We start from the raw sequence: 23,701 nt of genomic DNA, 5'->3' as shown, positions 1-23,701 counted from the left end.
CTGTCCCCGAAGACTCAGCTCCTCCTGAGTTTACCCAAGCGCACGTCCACCACAAATGCCAAGAATTAAGAGAGCACAGCTCTGCCCGTCCCAACAGTAGATGGCTTGTGTGCAGGAAGCATCAAATAACACTGGAGCTCAATTTCAACAGCTTACGTTGTCTAATACTTTGGATGTGCTCATTTAATGTATGTATTTGGATGTAGCTCATTGGATGTGCTATTTTCCGATAGAGCTGATTCAGCAACACAGGAAAGACCGTGCTTTTGCTTTTTTTTTTTACCGGAAAATTTCAAACCTACAGAAAAGCTGTGAGTGTACCGAACGCTAGTGGACCCTTCTATCTTCATCAACTGTTAAGATTTTGCCCTCTTTATTGGGGCGCCTGGGTGGCTCACTGGGTTAAAGCCTCTGCCTTCGGCTCAGGTCATGATCCCAGGGTCCTGGGATCGAGCCCCGCATCGGGCTCTCTGCTCAGCAGGGAGCCTGCTTCCTCCTCTCTCTCAGCCTGCCTCTCTGCCTACTTGTAATCTCTGTCTGTCAAATAAACGAATAAACAAAATCTTAAAAAAAAAAAAAAAAAAAAAAAAGATTTTGCCCTCTTTGCTCTCCCCGCCCCCCCCAGCAATTATGCACATTCTCTTCTTTATTGCTGAACCTTTCAAAGTAAGGTGCACACGTGTATGTCCAAGAAAAGTACATTCTCTTGTTTAACTAGAGTATTATTATCAGCTTCAGGAATTTAATGTTGATCCACTACTATTAACTAAAATAGAAAACTGTTTTCACTGTTAGGCCCTCTCCCTCCCCCTCTTTAAAGAAAATCAACATGTAAAAATTACAGCACGGTTTAGTATTGGTTTATCATTACCTGGAGCTGATCTGGATGAAATCTCATTGGGCCGAACTGCACGTCAGCTACTGCTACCTGTAAGAAAAAAGTGTGCTCAAAAAAGAATTTTTTTTTTTAAAGATAAGATCACTTTAAATTTTCTCTCTAATCAGTGCCACAGATGAAAGTGAGATTTTTACTCTGGAGAAAAATTACATAAATTAAATTGTTAATACACAGAATCCCAGGGATCTCCTTCTAACCCTCAGGGAAGATGCAGAGCAGGGAGGGAGACGTGGAAAGAGCCTGACCTGGCTCTGCTTTTCCTCGCGGGGTGTGACCTTAAGCGAACTACTCAGCCTTCCTCAGTCTTAAGTTTCTCATTTGTCACAAAGATCAAATGACTTTACAATATGAAGGGCCCCCGAAAATTAGACACTGAATGAACACTGATTGCTTCTATCTTTCTTTGATGGAAAATGAAATCTTACATCAAGAATGGCACATACAGGGGTGCCTGGGTGGCTCAGTGGGTTAAAGCCTCTGCCTTTGGCTCAGGTCGTGATCTCAGGGTCCTGGGATCGAGCCCCGCATCGGGCTCTCTGTTCAGCAGGAAGCCTGCTCCCACCCCCCACCCCCGCCTGCCGCTCTGCCTACTTGTGATCTCTGGCTGTCAAATAAATAAATAAATAAATCTTTAAAGAAAAAACCATGGCACATATATAATGAAATTCAGAAGTTAGAATCATGTGACATCAGAGCCAAGGAAGCCCCACTGAGAGTGTTAACAGTTTCATTTTACAGACCAGCACATTATTTATCAATAATTGTTTATCTATTTGAGAACTTAGCACTAAATGACACAGGTAAATGCAATGCCATAATAAAATCACAACACCAACGGAGGGGCTTAGCGTATACTGGGCGCTAGGCTAACTGCTGAACATATGTTATCTTGCTCAATCTTTACAACAACACTGTGAGGTTTATGGTTGGAGAACTGAGGTTCCAAGTACCTTGTTTAAGGCCACAGAGTCAGCAAGTGGTAGCTGGGATTTCACTCCAAACCCAGGACCACCAGAAGGTTTGGGCAGTCTGTGCGCTGCATAAGGGAGCCCAGGGGAGGAAGAATATGGGGCTGAAACACAGCCCTGAAATGATGGGTGCTGGCACTGAGTTGATCCCAGAGGAGCAGACACATTTCTGCAATTTTCCCAGAAACACTGTTAAGTACTGAAGGGATCCCCAGGCCTCTGGGTGGTGGTATGAGTCCATGGCCCAAAAAAAAAAAAAAAATCTGCAGCAGAAGACCTAGATCTATAAGCTTTCCCACAAGATATTTCCTACCTGACAGCCCACCTCCCATGTCTCCCCTCAAGCAGCGATCTACCCCACAGTAAACACACAGAACAAAGCCTGCTCGGGATGGGGGAAGTCGGTGTTTATTTCTCACTGCTGGAAGTTGCTGTCTACCAACTACAGGACACCAGTTCAGTTTCTGATCTTCTTTGTGACAATTTCATCTCTTGGAAGGCTTAAGAAGAGCCAGGGCCACTACTATTCCAGACCTAAGACTGAGGAGGATGCTGTACAGGGTGGGAGGCTGAGAGGACAGACCTCCCCCAGCACCATCTAACCCCCCACGCTGTGGAGCTGCAGGCCAGCCTCAGCGAGGCCAAGGCCAAGAGGGTCTTCAAAGAGAGGTCTGGTCTACGCAATCATTCGCTCGTGGTGCACTCAGAAGGAAAGCGGGAGGCACTGTGAGAGACTAATCTGAACAAAGAGTTTTCTGTCGGTTTTTATAAACAAAGTTTAAAAGAACGAATGGAAATACAAGGACGGATACAGACCCACTGCTTGGAGAATGCAGTGACCTACTCAGGAGAAAGAAAAGGGGGAACAAAATGACAGGAGAAGAAAGAGAAGGAAAATCATCTTGCTAATTTTCTATACCAGGGGGGACAGTTTTGTAGGAGAAAGCAGAAGACTCGGGAGTGGGAAGCCCAAGAGAAGGCAGCAGCCAGCCAGTGCTGGGGTCCCTTACGTGAGCACAGAGCGGCAGCCTCTGACAGAGGACTCAGGTGATTGGCTCTGAAGGGTCAAGTAGATAAAAAGGCCTCAAAGGAGCAAGAAATACTTATGAATAGTATAAAAACATTTGATACACTAGGTCACAGAGAAAACCTTAAAACACTTTGCTGAAAGTAAAAATGGTACCATTTTTATTTTTCAACCATAATGTCATTAAACCAGAAATTAAAAACATGAACTTAAGCAAAATCAACAAACACCACTGCCCTGAAAAATTTTTAAATACTAACTTGCAGTTGCCTGGTCAGAGAGGGAAATGCAAATTATACCTACAGATTATCTGGAAAATAGTAAAAATGAAAATATCATGTAACGAAACTTACGGGACGCTGCTAAATTTTACTCAGAGACAAGATTCACAGCCTTAAATCCTTTTGTCACCAAACAAGAATGAGGTACATTTACCAAGCTTTCAAGTCACTAAGTTTGAGAAAGTCAACAGCACAAACTTAAGGAAACGGGGGGGGGGGAAGTAGTAATTTAAAAATTTTATTTTTAAATAAAGTTTAAAATGATTTAAAAATGATAACTAGGATGTTTGTAGAATACATACGTGTGCATACACACACACACACACACACACGTTATATATAGTGTTGATTATAAACTGAGGGACAAGATAAAAGTATGACCGGTTCAGGGCAAAGCGTTATCGCTCCCAGGAACACAACACTGAGCACACGGTCCACACCGAAAGTGGGGGAAATAACTTTCACAGACAAAGAAAATATAACTTTATGATCTCAACTTACAAAAATAACTCACTACTACATTCATTTTAAGAAATAAAAGAAGTTATAGATTTTTTTTTAAAAATTATTAATTTTGGGGCGCCTGGGTGGCTCAGTGGATTAAGCCGCTGCCTTCGGCTCAGGTCATGATCTCGGTGTCCTGGGATCGAGCCCCGCATCGGACTCTTTGCTCAGCAGGGAGCCTGCTTCTCTCTCTGCCTGACTCTCTGACTACTTGTGATCTCTCTCTCTGTCAAATAAAATAAATAAATAAATAAATAAATTATTAATTTTACCTCGGCATAATTTTAATGATATCATTTTAAAGCATTAATGTTTCAACAACTCTATTTACCACCGAAACTCACTTTATTTACTTAACTAGATCGCATTTGAACCTCACATCCTGTCTACGGGGTACATCCGGCTCTCAGGACCTCTGTCGAGCAGTGTCCCAGCAGAGCCGGACAACTACTTACCATTGCCCCCCCCAAAATAACCACCACCAGGAAATCTGATGACATTACTCAGTGAGCGGACGTCAGCAGTGGGCCCTTAAAGAGTAAACAACTTCCCAAGTGCTCTGGAAAAGGGGATCAGAACTATAGAATTCTTGCATTCTTCCTTTCTTCGTGTATGAAAATCAGAATCAAACTGACCTAATGCTTCAAGGTCATGGCCCTTTTAGTAACTGGTTGTGCACATTAATATTTAAAAGAGGATAGTCCTGCTTAAGTTAATTTTAATATCACAGCTTTGATGTAATCTTTCAGCTTCAAAGGCAATTGCTATCTTTGGACAACACAGAAACAACACTATGTTCACGGATATTGGTAATTATACAAGTTGTTGAGTTTAGTCTTCTGGATTTTTAGATATGTATTTATTAATACTTATTGTTAGAGATTGTAAGAAGTCTTTCTGTATTTTAGTAAAGTAATATTTGTAAATATGGCTGACAGAAACATCAAATGAATTACGTTTGAAACTTTGACAAACCACGTATCAGATTTCTTCTGTTTGCCTAACTGACCTAACATTTAGAAGTGACACTAGAAGGCCAAACCAGGGTTATGAATCCGGGTCCTGGGTGGGGGTGGGAGAGAAAAGAGATACAGAATGCCAATCTATTTAAAACCTCTGTTCGCCCAAACCAACCCTATCTCTTGGCTGCTTTGTTTTTTTTCTCTGTAGCTCTCAGTCATCATTTGCAAAATTGCTTATTTTACTATTTATCTTCTTTACTGTCTGCCTCTCCCACTAAGAATGTCCGTGCTATGAAGACAGGGACTTATCTCCTTTATTCACTGTTGTATTTCCAATATCCCAAACAGTACCTGGCATGGTAGTCGTTTAAGAAATATTTTTGAATCAGTGTTTACTCAATAGCTAATCTTTCTGAATCATTCGTTTATCTAGAAATCATACTCATACTAGTTTCTACATACACATGTACTTGTGATACAGTACTCCCATTTTCCAGAACGTTTTCTTATATACTTTATTTCAAGAAGGAACATAAAGGAAGGAAGGACTCTTACGAAAGCCTAAACTCTAGGAACCACAAAAGAATCATGTGATCTATTCTTTTTCCTATATCCCCTTTATTAGAAACAAAAGTTATGCTGGGATCAATTTACATTAATTGTCTATAAACCTAGGAACTCTAGCAAAGTCATAAATCAGATTTTGCCCTGAGCCAAGCTTCCCTTCCAGGTTTTCCCTGTACATCCTTATTGTCTTTCTCTCCACACAGAGTGGTAATTTGGTCAAAGGGACATACCTTCAACAAGACAGGAGACACCAGTTCCTGGGTGGGAAGAGTCAAAATTAGCCCAGCCACCTGGGGACCATGTACTACTCTGCTTTAAGCCAAGCACAGAGCTGGCCAGGTACCAGGGAGTGCGAAGAAGTGCCCAACCCCGTCCTTGAGTTGCAGGAGGGGAAAACGTCTGCACTGACAACATGATAGTTTTACTAGAGAAAGGAGGTGCCTATTATATGCTAAATACTCTTCCAACCATACTTAAATCCAATTTAGCCCCCCCCCCCACCCCCCCGAGTAAGGTAAACTCATTAACTCCATTTTATTGATGGAAAGACTGAAGCTCAGAGCAGGGTGGTTAGGCAGTTGGTAAATGATAATGATGAGAGTAAAACCCAATTCAGGGGAACTGAATTCCTGTGGTCTTTTTATGCTCCATTTGGAAAGGCCTAAAATCACATGACCCTCACTATATTGAGCGGAAATAAGACCGAGAACCTAGAAAGCAGCATTCACCCACTTGACCAATCTTTGTTGGGCACCCACGGTATGCTAACTGGTTTCCTAGGCATTCGACACCCAACAGAGAACAGGACAGACAGTATCTCTACCTAACAGGGGGAGATGTGACGGAAACTAAATAGGGTGCTACTTTGAATCAGAGTCCAGGAAGGCCTCTCTGAGGCAGTAACATGGAAGATGAGATCTGAATGAGAAAGATGAGATCTGAATGAGAAGAAGGCAGCCATACAAGGAACGGAAGAAGGAGCCCCCGGCAGAGGGAACAGGGATGCATGGGACCTATGGTGGGAATGGGGCATTCAAGGAAAGGAAGGGGGAGGAGGGCAGGAGATGAGGTTATGGCTAGACAGGGGCAGTAAGATGCCGAGCTTTCTAAGCCAGAGCGAGAAACTTGAGTTTTATCCTAAATTTCATCAAAAGCCACTGGAGAGTTTTATACAAGAAAGTGATAGGATCTACTTTTTATTTTTTAAATAGATCCCTTTAAACAGATCCCCTTTATATTTTAAATGGCTCCCTGGTGGGGAATGGACAGTGGGACAGTCACAGTAGAGGCAAGGAAACCACTGAGGAAGATTCCATAGCAGTCCAAGTGAGAGAGGATGGCCCTGCGGCCCAGGGGTTGTCATGGAGATGAGGAGATGGTTTGGGGGCATTCTGGAGTCAGGGTGATGAGGACTTGCTGATGGATAGGATATAATCAGTTCTACTGGTTTCTAGACTGGAGTTCTGATATCGGACTTACAGTTTTATTTAGGTGTTGATGGAAATTTGGGGTTCTGCAAGGCATCCCAGTAGAAGCTGGTGTGGGTCTGCTTGGTTCTTTCCAGATCCACCCACAAGATGGCACCAAGATCTACCCTGCGGCGAAGCTAACGGCTCTCCTGGGTTCTTCTCCCAGCAGGCCAAATGCTCCACCTCCATCCACACTGTCCAATCTCTTTTTTCTCTCCTTACCTGCTCCTGATTGTCCCTTCAGTCAATTTAAACAGCAAACATTTACAAGGAGACTTTTTCCCCAACTGAATGCCAAAATCAAGTCACATGCTTGGGTAAAACTGGTCTGGTCCTTTTTTCCCTAAACCCACACTGTCGAGCATAAAATGGGGTCTGGATTAAATGCACTATTTAAAGAGTTTAACACAATGGCTGCCTGTGAGCAAATGCCCAATAAATTCTAAAGTATGTACAGAAAAGATTTTCCAAGAAGCTTTTGCTAGGAAACTACAACCTTACACACACGTACACATACACACTTTTTTTTTTACACATACACATTTTAAGGCATTTTTAAAACTTTATTTTTCCAAAGAGCTATTTCTTTCAGAGCACAAAGGTAAACTCTAGAATTCACACAGATAATCTCTAAAATTCACAAAGGTAATCACAAAGAACCATCCACTTCATGATACCTTGAAATATCATGTGTAAAAAATAGGACCTAGTTATTAAATATCATATTAACGTATTTGGTACAAGGGACAAATAAAGGTTTTCCTGAAACCCTCAAAGAAGACTGCCTCCAAATGTGACAAGAAAATGAGCCATAACAAATAGCCCATCATAGGATAACCCAACCCTAAGCTTCGCTTTAAATGAGTCACTGAAATTTAAGAATCTTCGAATCCCAATGGCGGAAATCTGAGGTGTGACATAACTAGAACCTGCCTCTCCCCAAACCCTCAAAAAAGAGGCCGCGGATCACCACATATCATCCTGTCAGAAAGAGGAGGGTCTACGGGCTGCCAGGGGAGAAGAGCAGGAGGGGGAGAGCTCGGCGCTGTTCACGGAGCTCCCTCCAGGAAAACACTGAATCCAGCAGGTAGAGACGATCGGGATATCGACAAGAAAGATTCCCAGCTATAAATTAACAAACGAGCGTCCTGCCCCGCTCTGGGAGGAGTTCAGTCCAGGCCTCCGTATGACTACTGCGCACATTGAGGTCACACACTGCACACTCGGACAGCACGGAGCCTTGTTCCGGAGCTCCTAAGGCTGCCTGCCAGCCAACTGCCCACTGGAGCATCCTGACCGTGAACGCCAGCCCAGGCTGCATTGGGTTAGCTCATGAACCCCAAAGGGACTACACCAAGAATGAAGACCCACACAGCAGAATAAATGATGCAGAATCACCCCCACAATTCCCACAGCCAGGATTCCAGAGACTGGAAAGATGGAGGTTTAAACTCTGACCCTTCCCCCCTGAAAGCCCACGGGTCTCCTGACTTTGTGGAGCCTGGTCTAGAGAAGAGTGACTGCCAAGCTTCAGGGAGTGACAGACATGCTGCTCTGCAGCACACCGGGCCTGCGATGACAGGTGTCGTGACGTGTGGCCATCCTCACTAGTGGAAGGGGACGCACGAGCATTCACAACGCCCCTGCTTTCATTCTAGAGCAATGAGGAAATTCTCACCAGGTGTGGAGCTAACAGACAGAATGTTCTGAGAGAGTCTGCCAGAGTCCAACTGCTCACCCCGACCTCCTTCCTGCGTTAAACCATCAGAGCCTCGGGACGCAGTCCACAGCGGGGGGTTCTGCTGTGGAAACCACGTCTTTTACGAGCCCTGTTTTACGAAGACCTAAGTCTTCGCACTGACCTACACTGTTTTTCATAAGTAACACGGATTTCTTTAAACCTTCTTTTTTGGAATACTTCCACTACTAATTATGTCTAATTTTAAATTTCCACCAACCAGCTCTGAAAAATCAAGGAAGTTGTTTCTTATGTCCCAAGGAAAACTGAAGTTTGGGTTTCAGAGGAGAAAGCGCAGGGGAGAGATGGAAGTATACAGCAGGGGTATGGTCGACATCAACAGAGAGTGTGAAGAACCCCCAGAGACAGATGAGGCCTTAGATCCAGAAGATCAGGGATGAGGGCTGGAGCCTTGGTCCCAAGCTTTAGATGACGGCGCCCCGCCCACCCCACCCTCACTGCAAGTAGCAGCAACAGCCCGAGCTGGAGGCTTCCTCGGGAGGATGTACTCTCCCAAGGCTGCTGCTTCCTAAGGGTTTTAAGGTAAAATCCTGACAAGAAGTTATCCGGTATTTATATAGGAAAAATGTATATTTATACCCTCCAAACTAAATACATTTATAAGATTATTTTTTCAGAGCAGTTTTAGGTTTCTATCAAAACTAAAAAGCAGGGGCACCTGGGTGGCTCAATGGGTTAAGCCTCTGCCTTTGGCTCAAGTCATGATATCAGGGTCTTGGGATGGAGCCCCGAATCGGGCTCTCTGCTCAGCAGGGAGCCTTCTTCCTCCTCTCTTTGCCTGCCTCTATGCCTACTTGTGATCTGTCAAATAAATAATTTTTTTTAAAAGCTTAAATTGCATAACATTCTATGTTTGCTACATCTGACTTTTTTCTTGTTTGTGCCTCATTAATCACTGAAATGATTTTTTAATTTATTGAAGTAATACTGAATAAATGTACTAATGTGATATATAGAGTTAAAGTCACTTTTTAAAACCAGTGTATTTTTACTGTAAATCTCAAAAAACCCTTACCTATGGAAGATTAACATAAGTAAGTCTTAGTTTAAGGTGATGATGTAAGTGGTCAACATTTGGACATCTTTAAAACTACATGTGTAACTGAAAGTTTTAAAACAAAAAATAAATTTCTAATTTAAAAGTAAAATCAAAGTTACATAGTCTAGAGTTGCTGGCTTATATAGCCAGCTACCCATTTTTTCTACCTAGAAGTGTATTTATAAACTTTTTAAGGTTGTATTTATTAGAGGGGCACCTGGGAGGCTCAGTGGGTTAAAGCCTCTGCCTTCAGCTCAGGTCACGATCCCAGGGTTCTGGGATGGAGTCCCGCATTGGGCTCTCTGCTCAGTGGGGAGCCTGCTTCCTTCTTTCTCTCTCTTCCTGCCTCTCTGCCTACTTGTGATCTGTCAAATAAATAAAATCTCAAAACAAAACAAACTAAAAAGCAGGTGCAGAGATCTCCCTTATATCCGCTATCCTCTACCCTCATAATGGATATCCCTCCCCATCATCATCATTGCTCACCAGAATGGTAGATTTTTTACCAAAGATGAATTCATATAGACAGAACATAATCATTCCAAATCCATATTTTACCATGGGCTTTATTCTATGAAGAATGTATAAGAAATGTATAATTATATGTATCCATCATTATATGATTATCCATAATGATGGATATTTTGGATATTTTGAATATTCCAAATATTCATGTGGAATATTTTCTCTGCCCTAAAAATCCTCCGTGTTCTGCCTGATTACCTCCTCCCACCCCTGGTAACCACTTAACCACTTTTTTATTATCTCCACAGTTTTGCTTTTTTCCAGACTGTCCTAGAGTTGGAATCGTCCGAGTACAGAGCCTTTTCAGGTTGGTTTCTTCCACTTAGCAAATGCATTTAAGGTTCCTCTGCACCCTCCATGGCTTCATAATTAGTTCATTTCTTTTCAGTGCTGGTTAATATTCCATTGTCTTTCACAGAGCAGAAGTTTTCAATTTTAATGAAGTTCATCTTATCTTTTAATTCTTAAGATTTTATTTGAGAGAGAGAGAGAGAGAGAAAGTGAGAGACACAGAAACACTGAGAGAGAGCACAAGTGGGGAGGAGAAGGAGAAGCAGGCTCCTCTCTGAGCAGGGAGCCCAAAGCAGGGGTGGATCCCAGGATCCCGGGATCACGACCTGAGGCGAAGGCAGATGCTTAACTGACTGAGCCACTGGGTGCCCCATGCAATGACTTTTATATATTAACCTTGTGTGCTGCAACCTTGCTATAATCAGTTATGAATTCTGTCAAGTGTTAGTTTTTCTATCGATTATTTTATATTTTCTACATAAATATCATCATCTGTAAACAAAAATAGTTTTATGTCTTCCTTCCCAACTGCACACCTTTTATTTCCTTTCCTTGTCTCAGTGCGTTAGCAGAAGTTGCCAGGGTGATGCTGAAAAGCAGTGGTGAGAGGGGACACATTACTGCCATATACCTGATCTTGTCAAGAAAGCTTCAAGTTTCTCATCATGAAGTATGATGTTAGCTGCAGACTTACTGTAGATATTCTTTACCAATTTGAGGAAGTTCCCTTCTATTCCTAGTTTACTAAGTTGGTTTTTTTTTTTTTTTTTAAATCATGAATGGGTTTTGGATTCTGTCAAATGCTTTTTCTGGGGGCACCTGGGTGGCTCTGTTGGCTAAGTGACTGCCTTCGGTTCAGGTCAGGATCCTGGAGTCCCAGGATCGAGTCCCGGATTGGGCTCCCTGCTCAGCAGGGAGTCTGCTTCTCCCTCTGACCTTCCACTTCTAGTGCTCACGCTCTCATTCTCTCTCAAATAAAATCTTTTTTAAAAAATGCTTTTTCTGCATTTACTGATATAATCATGTGATTTTTCCTTTTTAGGCTGTTGATGTGATAGATTACATTAGTAGATTTTCTAATTTGGAACCACCAGTGTCACTTACATGGGATAAAGCCCACTTGGAGTGACCCAAAATTCTTTTTATACCGTTTTTATTTGATTTACTAGTACTTTGTTGGGAATTTTTACCTATATGTTCATGAGAGATACTGGTTTATAGTTTTCTTTTCCTGCAATGTCTTTATCTGGTTTTGGTATTAAGATAATGCTGGCTTCACAGAATGAGGCAGGAGGCGCTCCCTCTGCTTCTACCTTCTGAGAGAGAGACTTAATGAAGTCTCTTCCTTAAATGTCGGTAGAATTCAGGAGGGAAGCCATACTGGCCTGGTACTTTGTTTTGGAAAGTTATTCATTACTGGCTTAATTTCTTCACTAGATACTGGCTTATTCAGATCATCAAATTCTTGTGAGTTTTGACAGTTTGTGTCTTTCAAGGAACTGGTCCATTTCATCTAAGTTATCAAGTCTGTGGGCACAGAATTGTTTATAATAGTAACCTTTTAACTTCCATGGAATCTGTAACGAAGTTCCTTCTTTCATTTCTGATATTCAGAATTTGTATCTGCTCTTTTTTAGCTAGCCTGGCTGGAGGCTTACCGATTTTACTGATCTTTTCAAAGAACCAGCTTTTGGTTTCATTAATTTTTCTCTACTGATTTCCTGTTTTCAATTTCACTAAATTCTGCCTTAATTCCTATTATTTCTTTTCTTCTGCTTACTTTGGATTTAGTTTGCTCTTCTTTCTTCCCCCAGGTTTCCTAAGGTGGTAACTTAGATTACCAACCTTCGATCAGCCTTTTTTAAATTATGTGTTCTAAGCACTGTTTTTGCTGCATCTCACAAATCTCGATAAGTTGTGTTTAATTTTCATTTGCTTCAAAGTATTTTAAACTTCTTTTGAAATTTCTTCTTTAGCCCATGTATTATTTAGAAGTGTGTTGTTTAATCTCCACATATTTGGGGATTTTCCAGTTGTCTGTTACTGATTTCTAGTTTACTTCCATTGTGGTCTAAAATCAGATATTGTATGATTTCTGTTCTTTCAGATTTGTTCAAATGTTGTGGCCCAGAATGTGGTCTATCTTAGTGAATGTTCTACAGGAACTTGGCGAGGGGTGGGGGGCATGTGTACTTTACTATTGGCTGAAGTCGTCTATAGATATCAATTATATCCCCTTGATTGATGGTGGTATTGCGTTCCATCGTGTCCTTACTGGCATTCTGCCTCCTGGACAGGTCCATCTCTGAAAGGTGTTGAGGTCCCCTACTGTGACAGCGAACTCATCTCTCTCTCCCTGCAGTTCTGTTGGTTTTCGTCTCACGCAGGCTGATGCTGCTGGGTGCATACACATAAAGGACTGTTAGGTCTTCTTGGAGAGCTGACCTCTTTATCATCATGTGGTGTCCTTCTGTATACCATATTTATTTTAGAGAGGGTCAAGTATGCATGCGCGCAAGCAGTAGGGAGAGGCAGAGAGAGGGAGGCAAGCAGACTCCCCGCTGAGCACAGAGCTGACGGGGCGCCAGATCCCAGGACCCTAAGATCATGACCTGAGCCGATATAGAGAGTCCAACGCTGAACCGACTGAGCCAACCCAGGTGCCCCTATGTGCCTTTATGTTTAAAGTGAGTTTCTTGTAGACAACGTGTTTTCTGATATTTACCGTGCGAATCCTGTCAAGCTCCTGGAGGCAAACCTCACAATACCGTGGGCCCCTCGTACCACATTCCCTCGAAACATTCTAACCCTCCGAGTCTCCCGCACTGAGCCTCTGGCAATGGCCGACTGGAGTTCAGGTTTTCCTAGGCCAGGCGCTCCCGAGCGGCTTCCGCTTGCAGTTTCTGGGAAGCAGTGGGTTCCTGCACTCGCCTGGCTCTCCCATCTTGGGGGCACTGTGTCTTCCCTTACGGATTTAAGAGTTGTTGATTTTTCAATCTCTTCAGCTTTTTACTTATTGTCAGGACAGAGTGTTGATTTCCAAGCTCCTCACACACAGAACTAGAAACTAGAAGTCTAATACGTTTTTAACAAAATGATGTGCAGGAAGTCTCAAATTACAGCCCAAATACACTTGTTAGACAGCGAGTAGTCCCAATTGCGTAAGCCACTTCGGAAAGCACGAGTGTCAAAGGGGACAGGCAGCTCCCAAAGCTGCTGGCACAGAGAGAGCATCCCGGCACCACCCTCCACAGGGCCATGCCTTCCCTTGGAAGTTACGGGAAGACAGGCGAACTGTTCACGTTACTGCATTCAGAGCAAACACTTGTTTCCTTCCCTAGCCCCATAAAAAAATAAGGATTTTTAATTTCCAAGTCCTTTGAGAAAGCAAAAGTAATGCAATGCAAATTGGAACACCTAAGTCATAAATTTAACAACAAGCCAAAGCAAATCTGTTCCATAAACTAGCCCATTTACTATAGGCTAGCAATATTTCAAACAGCGGAGCTTCTACTGGTCTTTCCCCTCCTCCCGTCGTCTGAGGCTGACTTCACTGTGACGGCAGAAGCGGTTCTATTGGTCCAGGCACCACCTGCTACCGTTTTCCTGCAGGAGAAACAGTGCCCGATCCCCACGGCTCATCTTTCCATCTTGGTTTTGCCAACAGAAGTAGCATGCGTACTTGGCATGCTGGCTCATTTCAATCTTCTTCATCATTTTCCTGAGGGAGGCACCACAGTGGGGCCAATATTTACTGACGATTCCGCCCCTCCTGGTGCATTCTGTTTGGCCAAGTCACAGCAAACTAGGTCAAGCCCACAGCAGAAGAGATGCACTGCGTAGGCACAACCACTTGTCAATAACTACAGAACATCTGGTGATTAGGAAGTGATATTTTTTTAAAGATTTTATCTATTTATTTGTCAGACAGAGAGAGACAGAGGCAGACAGAGGGAGAAGCAGGCTTCCCGCCGAGCAGGGAGCCCGATGCAGAACTCGATCCCAGGACCCCGGGATCAGGACCCAAGCCGAAGGCAGCCACCCAACCGACTGAGCCACCCACGTGTCCCAGAAAGTGAAATTTAAAGCATTTTACATCCTAACAAGCTAGAATGTTACTTACCTATAGGGCTCTAGTAAATTTCAGTTATGCTTCAGGAAAGAGGTTCGGGGTTTTGAGCTGACTTACAATGAACTATAAAATTTTTCCATTTAAAAGAATAAGTAATGGTTGAAATTTTCACTTGGACCATGTGATGTTCAGGATCCAATTACTGAGGTTAAGCCAAAAATGCCTATACCTGCATATCCAATGACCCAGAAGTGAGAATTTGGGGTCTATTAAAAAAGATCTGTAAGGGGTTATGCGCAAAGATATTTGTCCAGGGTTATGCATAGTAGCAGAGCTGAAGGCAACATGGGTATTTCTAACTGGGACACAGTACTACGATGAATTTTTTTTTTTTTTTAGATTTTATTTATTTATTTATTTATCTGAGCATGCAAGAGAGAGCACAAGCAGGGGAGGAGGAGAGGCACTGAGCAGGGAGCCCAACACAGTGCTCAATCCCAGGACCCTGGGATCATGACCTGAGCCAAGGTAGACGCTTAAACCACTAAGCCACCCACGTGCCCCAGTAATATGATGAATCTTAAACACAGATGCAAAGTGAAAAAAGAAAACTAAGATCTATAATACAATACCACTTACAAACATTAAAAATATATAAGCATGTAACAACAATACATACTTTACAACACACAAAAATGAAATAACAAACATTAAACATACTGGAATGATTATGATTAGTTGGCAGGGAGGGAAAGGAAGTGGAGAATCAGATGAAGATCCCTAAACCACAAAAAAAGAGGAACCGCAGGAGATAGGCAGGGATTTCTTAAACATAAAAAGGAAAAGACTGAAAATTAGATTTCAAAATTAAGAACTTCTGTTCACCAGAAGACCCTAGTAAGGGAATGAAAAAATCAGCCACAGAATGGGAGAAGGTATTTGCAAAACATATGACCGGGAAAGGGCTCATACCCATGACATAAAAATGCCTGAAGATCAAGAAAAATTAAGGAGACAACCCAACCAAAGGGAGCTCTGCACAGCCAGGTGATACAAATATGCTGAAAACTGAGCGGGATAATTTACCCTCTGAGTCAGAATTCAACTAGGAAAAGCAAGCAGCTTTTCAGTGACTGCTAAATTCCAGCAATTTTATAAGAATGCATGTAAGCAGGGAATTTGAACAGATATTTTAAATTTTATAAAACATATAAACAAATGTCGCTGGCTAAAGTCTCTTCTATTTTAAGAGAGTTCTTGAGAGAAAAGGGAAAAAGAAGCATCTGCATCTACAATTTGTGTATCTACAAGGGGGAATGAGTTACTTATGCAACTACTACACAGTGGAAAGCTTTGTTTCCATAGAGATTATGACACAACTGATTTAGGCCTTAAATTAGAATATTCCGATTTGAATTGAGAAATGATCTTTTTGTCTAAATGAATAGTGTATTCAGTGCGAATAAAAGCTCCGCACATCTGCTGATATCATTTCCTCTTTACTTCAGTAATAATTAATCATGAGAATACATCTACTCAAATCCTAAAAGGAATCCATATACCCCAAAACTTCACAAGTGCCTGAAAATATACAGGGAATGACATATTTCTACAGTATGTACAAAAACACAAACCATAAAGAACCTAAAACACTTCAAAGTATCTTTCTGCTCACTTCACAACTACGACACTTCACCGTTCTCTTGTATTGACTGAACAAGAGTCATTTCTGTTGACTTCGTTCACGACTATCTGAAGTCAACAGATGAACTACGTACTATGGGGGTGGGAGGAGTGAAGAATGCAGGAAATTAATAATCCAAAGTCACAAAAACATGAGAATGTTTGGTTTCAAAAGGAGTTGCAATGTATGATGCGTAAACAGAGTACACATAAAATCCTTCAGGGGATCCACATTGCCCTAGATAAAGCATGGACTCCGAGACGGCATTCAAGGCTCCTACAGTGTTTGAAGCTTGAGCTTCTACTGTCGGAAGGACTTAGAACCCCTTGGAGAGCCCACGTCCCTTACTACCTTGCCATGGTCATGTGACTCACTGGGCACAGCACGCTCCTGCTTTCTTCCTTTTCTCCCCTAATTCTTCCTCATCTTTCGAAACTCAAACACGCTATGCCTGTGGCCCCAACCTCCGTCTGGATGAGGCGCCGAACCTATGGTGTTCCCAGGTTATTCTGGGCTTATCTTCATCACAGCGGAATTTCATTCCCTCACTTCCCTTGCCAGGCTGAGCTTTTAAGTTCTATTCACTTTCATAAAACTGGAATCTAAATAAATACGGTGTTTGGTAACTGCTGAATAATTACTGAATAATTAAAATCTGCAACATTTCCTCAGGTTGTGAGAATAAGATTTCCTAAAGGAACTATCTAAGAAGAAAGGACAAACAATCCCAGGTGACAGAGTAAAAAGAAAAATGACTAGGTTTCCTGATTGGCTTCTGTTAGGAAATCATTCTGTTCTTTTCCAAATTCACTGTGAAATCTCTCCAGCTGAATGGATATTCTAACTCATTCTCAAAGGTCTCCGCAGAAATGATACAATCTTTAATTTCGTTACAGTTGAGTATATCCTCAATTAACCAAATATTCAAAATTCTGCTTGAGTAGGTTCTTGCCTTGTTGTTTCTCTGCGCATTTTAGTCCCCACCCCCCCCATCGATTGCTATTTTTGACCACATTTTCTTTAGCTATCATAGAAAGTGTCTGACCTCTTTTTGGGGGGGAAAAAGTGTTTTCCATTTAAATTATAACATATAGGGGCGCCTGGGTGGCTCAGTGGGTTAAAGCCTCTGCCTTCGGCTCAGGTCATGATCCCAGGGTCCTGGGATTGAGCCCCACATCGGGCTCTCTGCTCAGCAGGGAGCCTGCTTCCTCCTTTCTCTCTCTTTGCCTGCCTCTCTGCCTACTTGTGATCTCTGTCTGTCAAATAAATAAATAAAATATTAAAAAATAAAAATAAAAATAAATTATAACATATAATGAGAAGTGAAAAACAGTACTGGTTTTGAGCATACATAACTGAATCTGAAAATAAAGCATGAGGCACAAAAAACAGGAAGCGAGACTTCTAGTTCAACCAAAGGCACAATTTTCATATAAAAATGTCAGGCTATAACCATGTGATTTTGTAGAAAAAAACCTGGAAGACCAATAACAAAAGCAAAAAATGTAGAGATTAATAATAAAATTTGGATATCTAAATACATTTTAAAAATCTTTACATATCAAGCTAAAGGAAACCTGAATATTGTCATGCTGATTTAACAGTGTACGAAAATTCTCCTAATAAAGAGTTATTAGAGGGGCGCCTGGGTGGCTCAGTGGGTTAGGCCGCTGCCTTCGGCTCGGGTCGTGACCCCAGGGTCCTGGGATCGGGCCCCGCGTCGGGCTCTCTGCTCAGCAGGGAACCTGCCTCCCCCCACTCTCTGCCTGCCTCTCTGCCTACTATGTGGTCTCTGTCTGTCAAATAAATGGATAAAATCTTTAAAAAAAAAGAGTTATTAGAAATAAAGTATCAAACATACATGACAGTGATAAGAAATAAATCTAAAACATGAAATTATAATTACCCTGAGAAAATGAAATGAGGGCAGGCCACTTCTGCAAGTGGCTGGTTTCACTTACTACATGTTAATTTTCCCTAAATACTTTCCAGTACACAGCTGGCTGGGGACACGCAGACTCCCAGCACACTAAAATCTCCAGAGAAGGACAGAGCAGAGCAGGTCTGCAGGGCTCGCTGAATCTACCAAATCATACACGGCCTGAAGACAGACGAGCAGGGGGAGAGAACAAGAAGCCTGAGTATGTGGTTTTGCATTTATGACCTCTTAACTCTGATGAGCTCTACTCACTCTAGGTTAGGGCAATCACTTGGGCTAACTGAACAGTGGCGGGTCTAAGGACAGGGCCCCACCAGGAGTCACCACAGAACTTCCCGGCAGAACCCACTCAGAGAGGTTTATGGGCTTGGGGACATGTGACTCAGAGAAAAAGGTCTTGGTGGTAAATGACAGTGCATGAGATAAATCTGGACAAGGTCTCACCTCCACTGCCCTGCTGTTCACTTAAGATCCTGATATTCGAGAAAGCCAGTGGCTCGCTTCTGTAATTGGTAGGTTGAAGATGCAGGGCTCTTCTTGCAGGGTAACCAGAAAAGTGATGTTTAAGTCTCTTTCCCACTTTTAAACCAGTTTAATGAAGTAGTACTTCCTCCACTCTTTAAACTGAGACAAGTCTGGTAAATTTTCTGCCCACTCTTTAACACAAAGCCCCAGAGTTGCATTTTGTTAGCTTCCTGAGGCTGCCATAACAGATGACCGCAACTTAGGTTGCTCAAAACACCCAGAAAGTTATTTTCTCACAGTTCAAGAGAGCAGAGGTCCAAAATCAAGGTGGAGGCAGGCCTGGTTCATTCTGGAGGCTCTGAGGGAGAGAGCAGCTGTTTCACACCTCTCCCCTAGCTTCTGGTGGCTTCCAGAAACCCCAGCAGTCCTTGGCTTGTAGCTGCATCGCTCTAAATTCTCTGTCCTCACACAGACCTCTCACAAGGACACCGGTCACTGGATCAGGGCTGAGCCTAACCCAGTATGACCTTATCCTAACTGATTCCATCTGCAAAGACTATTTCCAAATAAGGTCACATTCTGAGGTTCCAGGGGACATTAATTTTGGAAGGACTCTATTTAACCCGGTACACTCATTAAGTCACACATATGGCCTCAGTTCAATCATTAAAAATGATCAATCCACTTCCTTTATATAAAGATCAAACTGGGCAAAACTACAGTAATTCTTGGGTTGGGGGGGTTGGGGGCGAGATGGAGAGAGAACACAAGGAGGCCTTATAGGGTCCTGGAATGTTCTATTGCTTGATTGCTTGTCTGTGTGGTTACATTTACAAAAATTCATCAAGTCGCACACTTAGGATTTCTGTATTAACTTTCAAAAAGCGTTTACTTTAAGAAGAAAGCATCTGTCCAGTATCCTAACAGCACTTCCGTTCTCATCTGAAGAAAACTTCACTCCACCAGCAGGGCCGGCTGCAGGGGCAGCGCGCCCCGGGAAGGGGGGTGGCTGCCTCTCTCTCTCTCCCTTCCTCCCCCACCTGCTAGCTGCTGTTTGAGGCAGGGGGCATAGGAAAAGGCCAGAGAGAAGTTCTCACTTGCCTGGTACCATCAGATGATCTCTCACTCTTGGAATCTGATGGATTTTTAAAGCTTTTTCTCTTTTGGAGCATATCTGTGGTTTCTTTGGAAATTCTCCTTCTGTGTCCCTCCCACTGCCATTGCTTCAGATGGGCAGTACCTCTCGTCCAGCTGGTTTTTCCCAATCCTCCCTCAACTCCTTCCCCAGTGTAGATGACACAGCCTTTAGTGCAGGGGTCCCCTCCGCCTGGGCAGCTAACATCTTAGGCAGGAAACCTTTGAGAATGACCTGACATCCACAGGCTACCCAGATCCAGCATCTGCCCAAAGCCAAGTTGTGCTCACAGCTCTGCGCCCCAAGTACTCAGGTGTTGCTGAGTGGGAGGGAAAGTTGACATTTTCACGTTCGAGCCCACTGTGCTTTCGGGTGAAGTGGCTCTGCCTGCATGACAGGAGTGCTTTGTCCTCGAACGTCGGGGCCCTTCCTAAGGGCCCCGTTCCTAACAGGCGCCTTGAAACAAGAAAGCATCCTCACCCCGCGCTCAGATGAGTGCCGAGAGCAGGAATCTGAGCGTGTGTGGCACGAAGGGCCAATGGGAAGCCAGAGGGAGAAAAGGATTGCTGTTCAACAGAGCCATCTGGGGTGGCCGCCGAGGCAAACCGGGAGGCAGACCATGAGGAAGGCAACAGTTCTTCCTCTCCTCTTTCACGTCGGCAGGGCTGACATTCCTGTCGCATGGCACGTGCGTTGTTCAATCCAGCCCCATCAATCAGCTCTACAAACTCTAGTACTAAGTGGCCTCCTCAGCCTGCTTTCGGTGTTGGGAGTTTTCGACCTCGGGGAGTCAAACCGAAGATCTGGGAGGTGGTATTACAGACTGCTAAATGCCATCTACACCAGAATCCTCATGTGCACTATAGTTACACACACAGACACAATTTTCATGAAACCACAGATTAAATAATAAGGCTTTGGTTCTGCTGCAAAATCCCAGTGATAGCTTTTTCTTTAAAGATTTTATTTACCGGGGCACCTGGGTGGCTGGCTCAATGGGTTAAAGCCTCTGCCTTCGGCTCAGGTCATGATCCCAGGGTCCTGGGATCGAGGCCCGCATCGGGCTCTCTGCTCCGTGGGGAGCCTGCTTCCTCCTCTCTCCCTGCCTGCCTCTCTGCCTACTGATCTCTGTCAAATGAATAAATAAAATCTTTTAAAAAAATTTTTTTTATTTACCCATTTAGAAAGAGTGAGAGCGCACACATGAGCAGGGGGAGGGGCAGAGGGAGGAGAGACTCTCCAGCCAACTCTGCACCGAGTGTGGAGCCCCACATGGGGTTCGATCCCACAACTCCCAAGACAGTGCCTGAAGCTGAACCGAGAGTTAGATGCTCAACCGAGTCACCCAGGTGCCCAGCCCAGTGACAGCTCTCAAGAGAGTCACCAAAACCTCTAATATGCTATTCATGTTAAATGACTTTGTAGCTTTTTTTTTAGTTTCATTCACTTATTGGTTTGGGACTTTTAATTTCTTCAAAGGAATGAAGGTAATCACCTTAAACCATACACCTCCCTGGCTGGCTGAGGGGAGACAAATCTGTATGAGATGGAATTCCTGTGTTCTCGACGCTTCTGGAATATGAAGCTTGAGGTGCCTCTTCTGTTAAGGGGTCTCTGTATCCGTGGAGTATGTGGCTTGACTTTCTGATGACCAAGCTGCTGGACGCCATCTTGTGACCTCCAATTCCCATTTATATTTGTTGATATGACAGATATTGGCCTTAATTCTATCATTTTTGTTTTCTTTTTAAAGACTGTTTTCCTTCAGTGTGTCTATTTTGATATTTAAGATGGCTTATATTTTTATCTAGTGGTTACTTTTATTAATATTTGTAAACCTTATCTCTTTAGGCATTATCTACTTAATCCCCTATAAGAAAGGATGGAATTACAATATTTTCTTCCCCTGCACTACCCTCCAGGACCCTTTGGCCCATTATGTCCTCTTTTCCCATTTAGCTTTGTACTCTTAAATACACCTATACCTCTATCAGCTTATGTATTAGTTCTAAATGATGCTCTTTGAACCCTAGCTATTAAAGACAAAAGAACATTCTTACTTTACCACCCATCTACTTTCCCTTTCTTCTCTCAAATTTGGCTGGTTAATTTCCCACTGTCAGGTTATATAACTTCTACATTCTGTTATATTGCGCTACTCTTTAAATTTGTTTTAATACCCTACAATTAAACAGATTCTGCACCTATTCCCAGTTCTTTTGCTGTAGTTTCTCTAGTGCTCTTTTGGGGGACTGAAGTTTATCTTTGACTAGACTCCTCAAGAAGGGTTCATGAGAATAATCTTTTCAATATCTTACATTAAATACCTTTTTTTTTTTTTTTTTAAACAATTTCACTGAATATAAAATGCTGGAGTGTTGAGTCATCAACACTTCTGAAGGAATCTGTCAATGTTCTCCTGTGTGGACTGATGCTAGGAAGCAGCCACAGTTTCCCCTCTCACAAGTGAGCTGAGCTTTTGGTCCGGCTGCCCAAATAATTCTTTACATTTGCAGCCCAAAACTTCAAATTTCCGGGGCGCCTGGGTGGCTCAGTCGGTTAAGCGGCCGACTCTTGATCTCGGCTCAGGTCATGGTCTCGGGGTCCTGGGACCAGGCCCCTGGTCAGGTTCTGTGCTCAGCAGAGAGTCTGCTTGGAATCCTCTCTCTCCCTCTTCTTCTGCCACCTCCCCCGTAGGCACACACTCTAAAATAAATAGATCTTCTAAAAAATCAACAGCCAAAAGAACCCTTCACATTTCTTTCCCCTGCTGTAGACAATTTTTGTACATTTTGTGTATCTACCATTCCCTCCCTAATTCTTTGTAACTAGTTCTATTTCACTCCGCTCACCTGCTCCATTCCAGTTTTCCATACATCGTGTTACAGCACGTTCAAACCTTGATGGTTTTCTTCTTCTCCTTCACTGTCCTTCCTGGACTTGGGTGCCTTTTCCTATTGGCTTCTCAGCTCTTCCCTGAGGTCCTGTAGTTCTTTTTCATGCTCCAGTTCTTTATGAAGGTGGACTTTTTCTAATTTGTGAAATGTTCAGTCATAATTTTCATTTGTTCTGTGCCAGTGTTTTTCTAGAGAGAGAGCTGTTCATCATTTTTGTTGTTGTTGTTGTTTTCATGTCTCCTTATCATTTTTTTCTGGTAATCATGTTTGTCTAGATCCTAAACTGGCCCGTTCTTTGATCATACATTTTTGAAGGCCGTTTTTCCTGGACCAGTTACTTGAAGACGCTTCATCTGGGAGAATGGCCAGAGCCATACTGAAGGGAACAGGAGACTGCTTTCTTCTTCTGGCAGGACTATGGTGTCTGTGTACATACAGGGTGTGGGAAGGTTCTCTAGCTTCTCTCTCCCCCTAACCAAAAGGGACAGGTGGCTGCAGGGGCTTAGCGCCTCTCCTTCCGCCACCACAGATCAGGCTGCTCCCCCCACACGTCACTTGTGTAAGTCCTCACTCAACCCCCAACCTCTTACCTTGGAATCACACCGGATCTGGGCCTGCTCCTGCCACCTGCCTGTGTCTACTTTTCCGTTAGTTCAAACAAAACATTTCGCCTTTGAAACCCATGGTGTATTTCTCACCTTGGAAAATGTTATTTGCTACTTGGTTTTTGTTTGTTTGTTTTTCCTTTTCCTCGGATCTACAGCTCTAAGTGTCTTCTGTCTACTTCCTCTCATACTCCTGATTCAATCTTTCAAAGACCCTTTTTCCATTTCTTTTCTGGCTTGAGGTTTCAGGCATTTCCTAATTTCTTCAAAGACAGAGTCTTCATTTTTGTTTCTTTTTCTCCTGGTTGCCAGGGATAATGCCAGGAGAGGAGAGAGAGAGGATGACTTTAGCATGTTCAAACCTTAAGTTCTACTTTTCTTTCTACAGAAAGAAAATGGCCTTATAATTTTTTTGAATGTAAAGTAACACATGGCACTCTAAAATCCAGACAATACAGAAAGGGTGCAGAGGAAAAAGAAAACAAAAATGTATTACCTGAAATCTCATTAGCCTAAAGTAATTCCTATTAACATAGGAGCACACATCCTGTCGCATATAAATCTACCTTTTCCTGTGCTTTTTTTTCCCACTTAAAATTGAGTATTTTCTTAGA

General features: G+C 42.9%; 1 protein-coding gene across 2 annotated transcripts in view; it reads right to left on the bottom strand.

Moving 5' to 3' along the window:
• LOC111152625 (phosphodiesterase 8A) overlaps positions 1–23,701 on the bottom strand; it is a 148,745-nt gene that overhangs the window by 74,902 nt on the left and 50,142 nt on the right. For both annotated transcript variants that reach the window (XM_022511160.1, XM_022511161.1), the window contains exon 2: positions 872–928. In XM_022511160.1, the coding sequence (XP_022366868.1) occupies positions 872–928 (57 nt within the window). The remainder of the gene's footprint in view (positions 1–871; positions 929–23,701) is intronic.

The sequence above is a fragment of the Enhydra lutris genome, unplaced genomic scaffold (assembly GCF_002288905.1).
Source record: "Enhydra lutris kenyoni isolate GAN:26980312 unplaced genomic scaffold, ASM228890v2 scaffoldscaffold29, whole genome shotgun sequence".
Classification (NCBI taxonomy): Eukaryota; Metazoa; Chordata; class Mammalia; order Carnivora; family Mustelidae; genus Enhydra; species Enhydra lutris.
The sequence above is the reverse complement of the archived record's forward strand: the minus strand, read 5'-3'. Positions and strand labels throughout refer to the sequence as shown.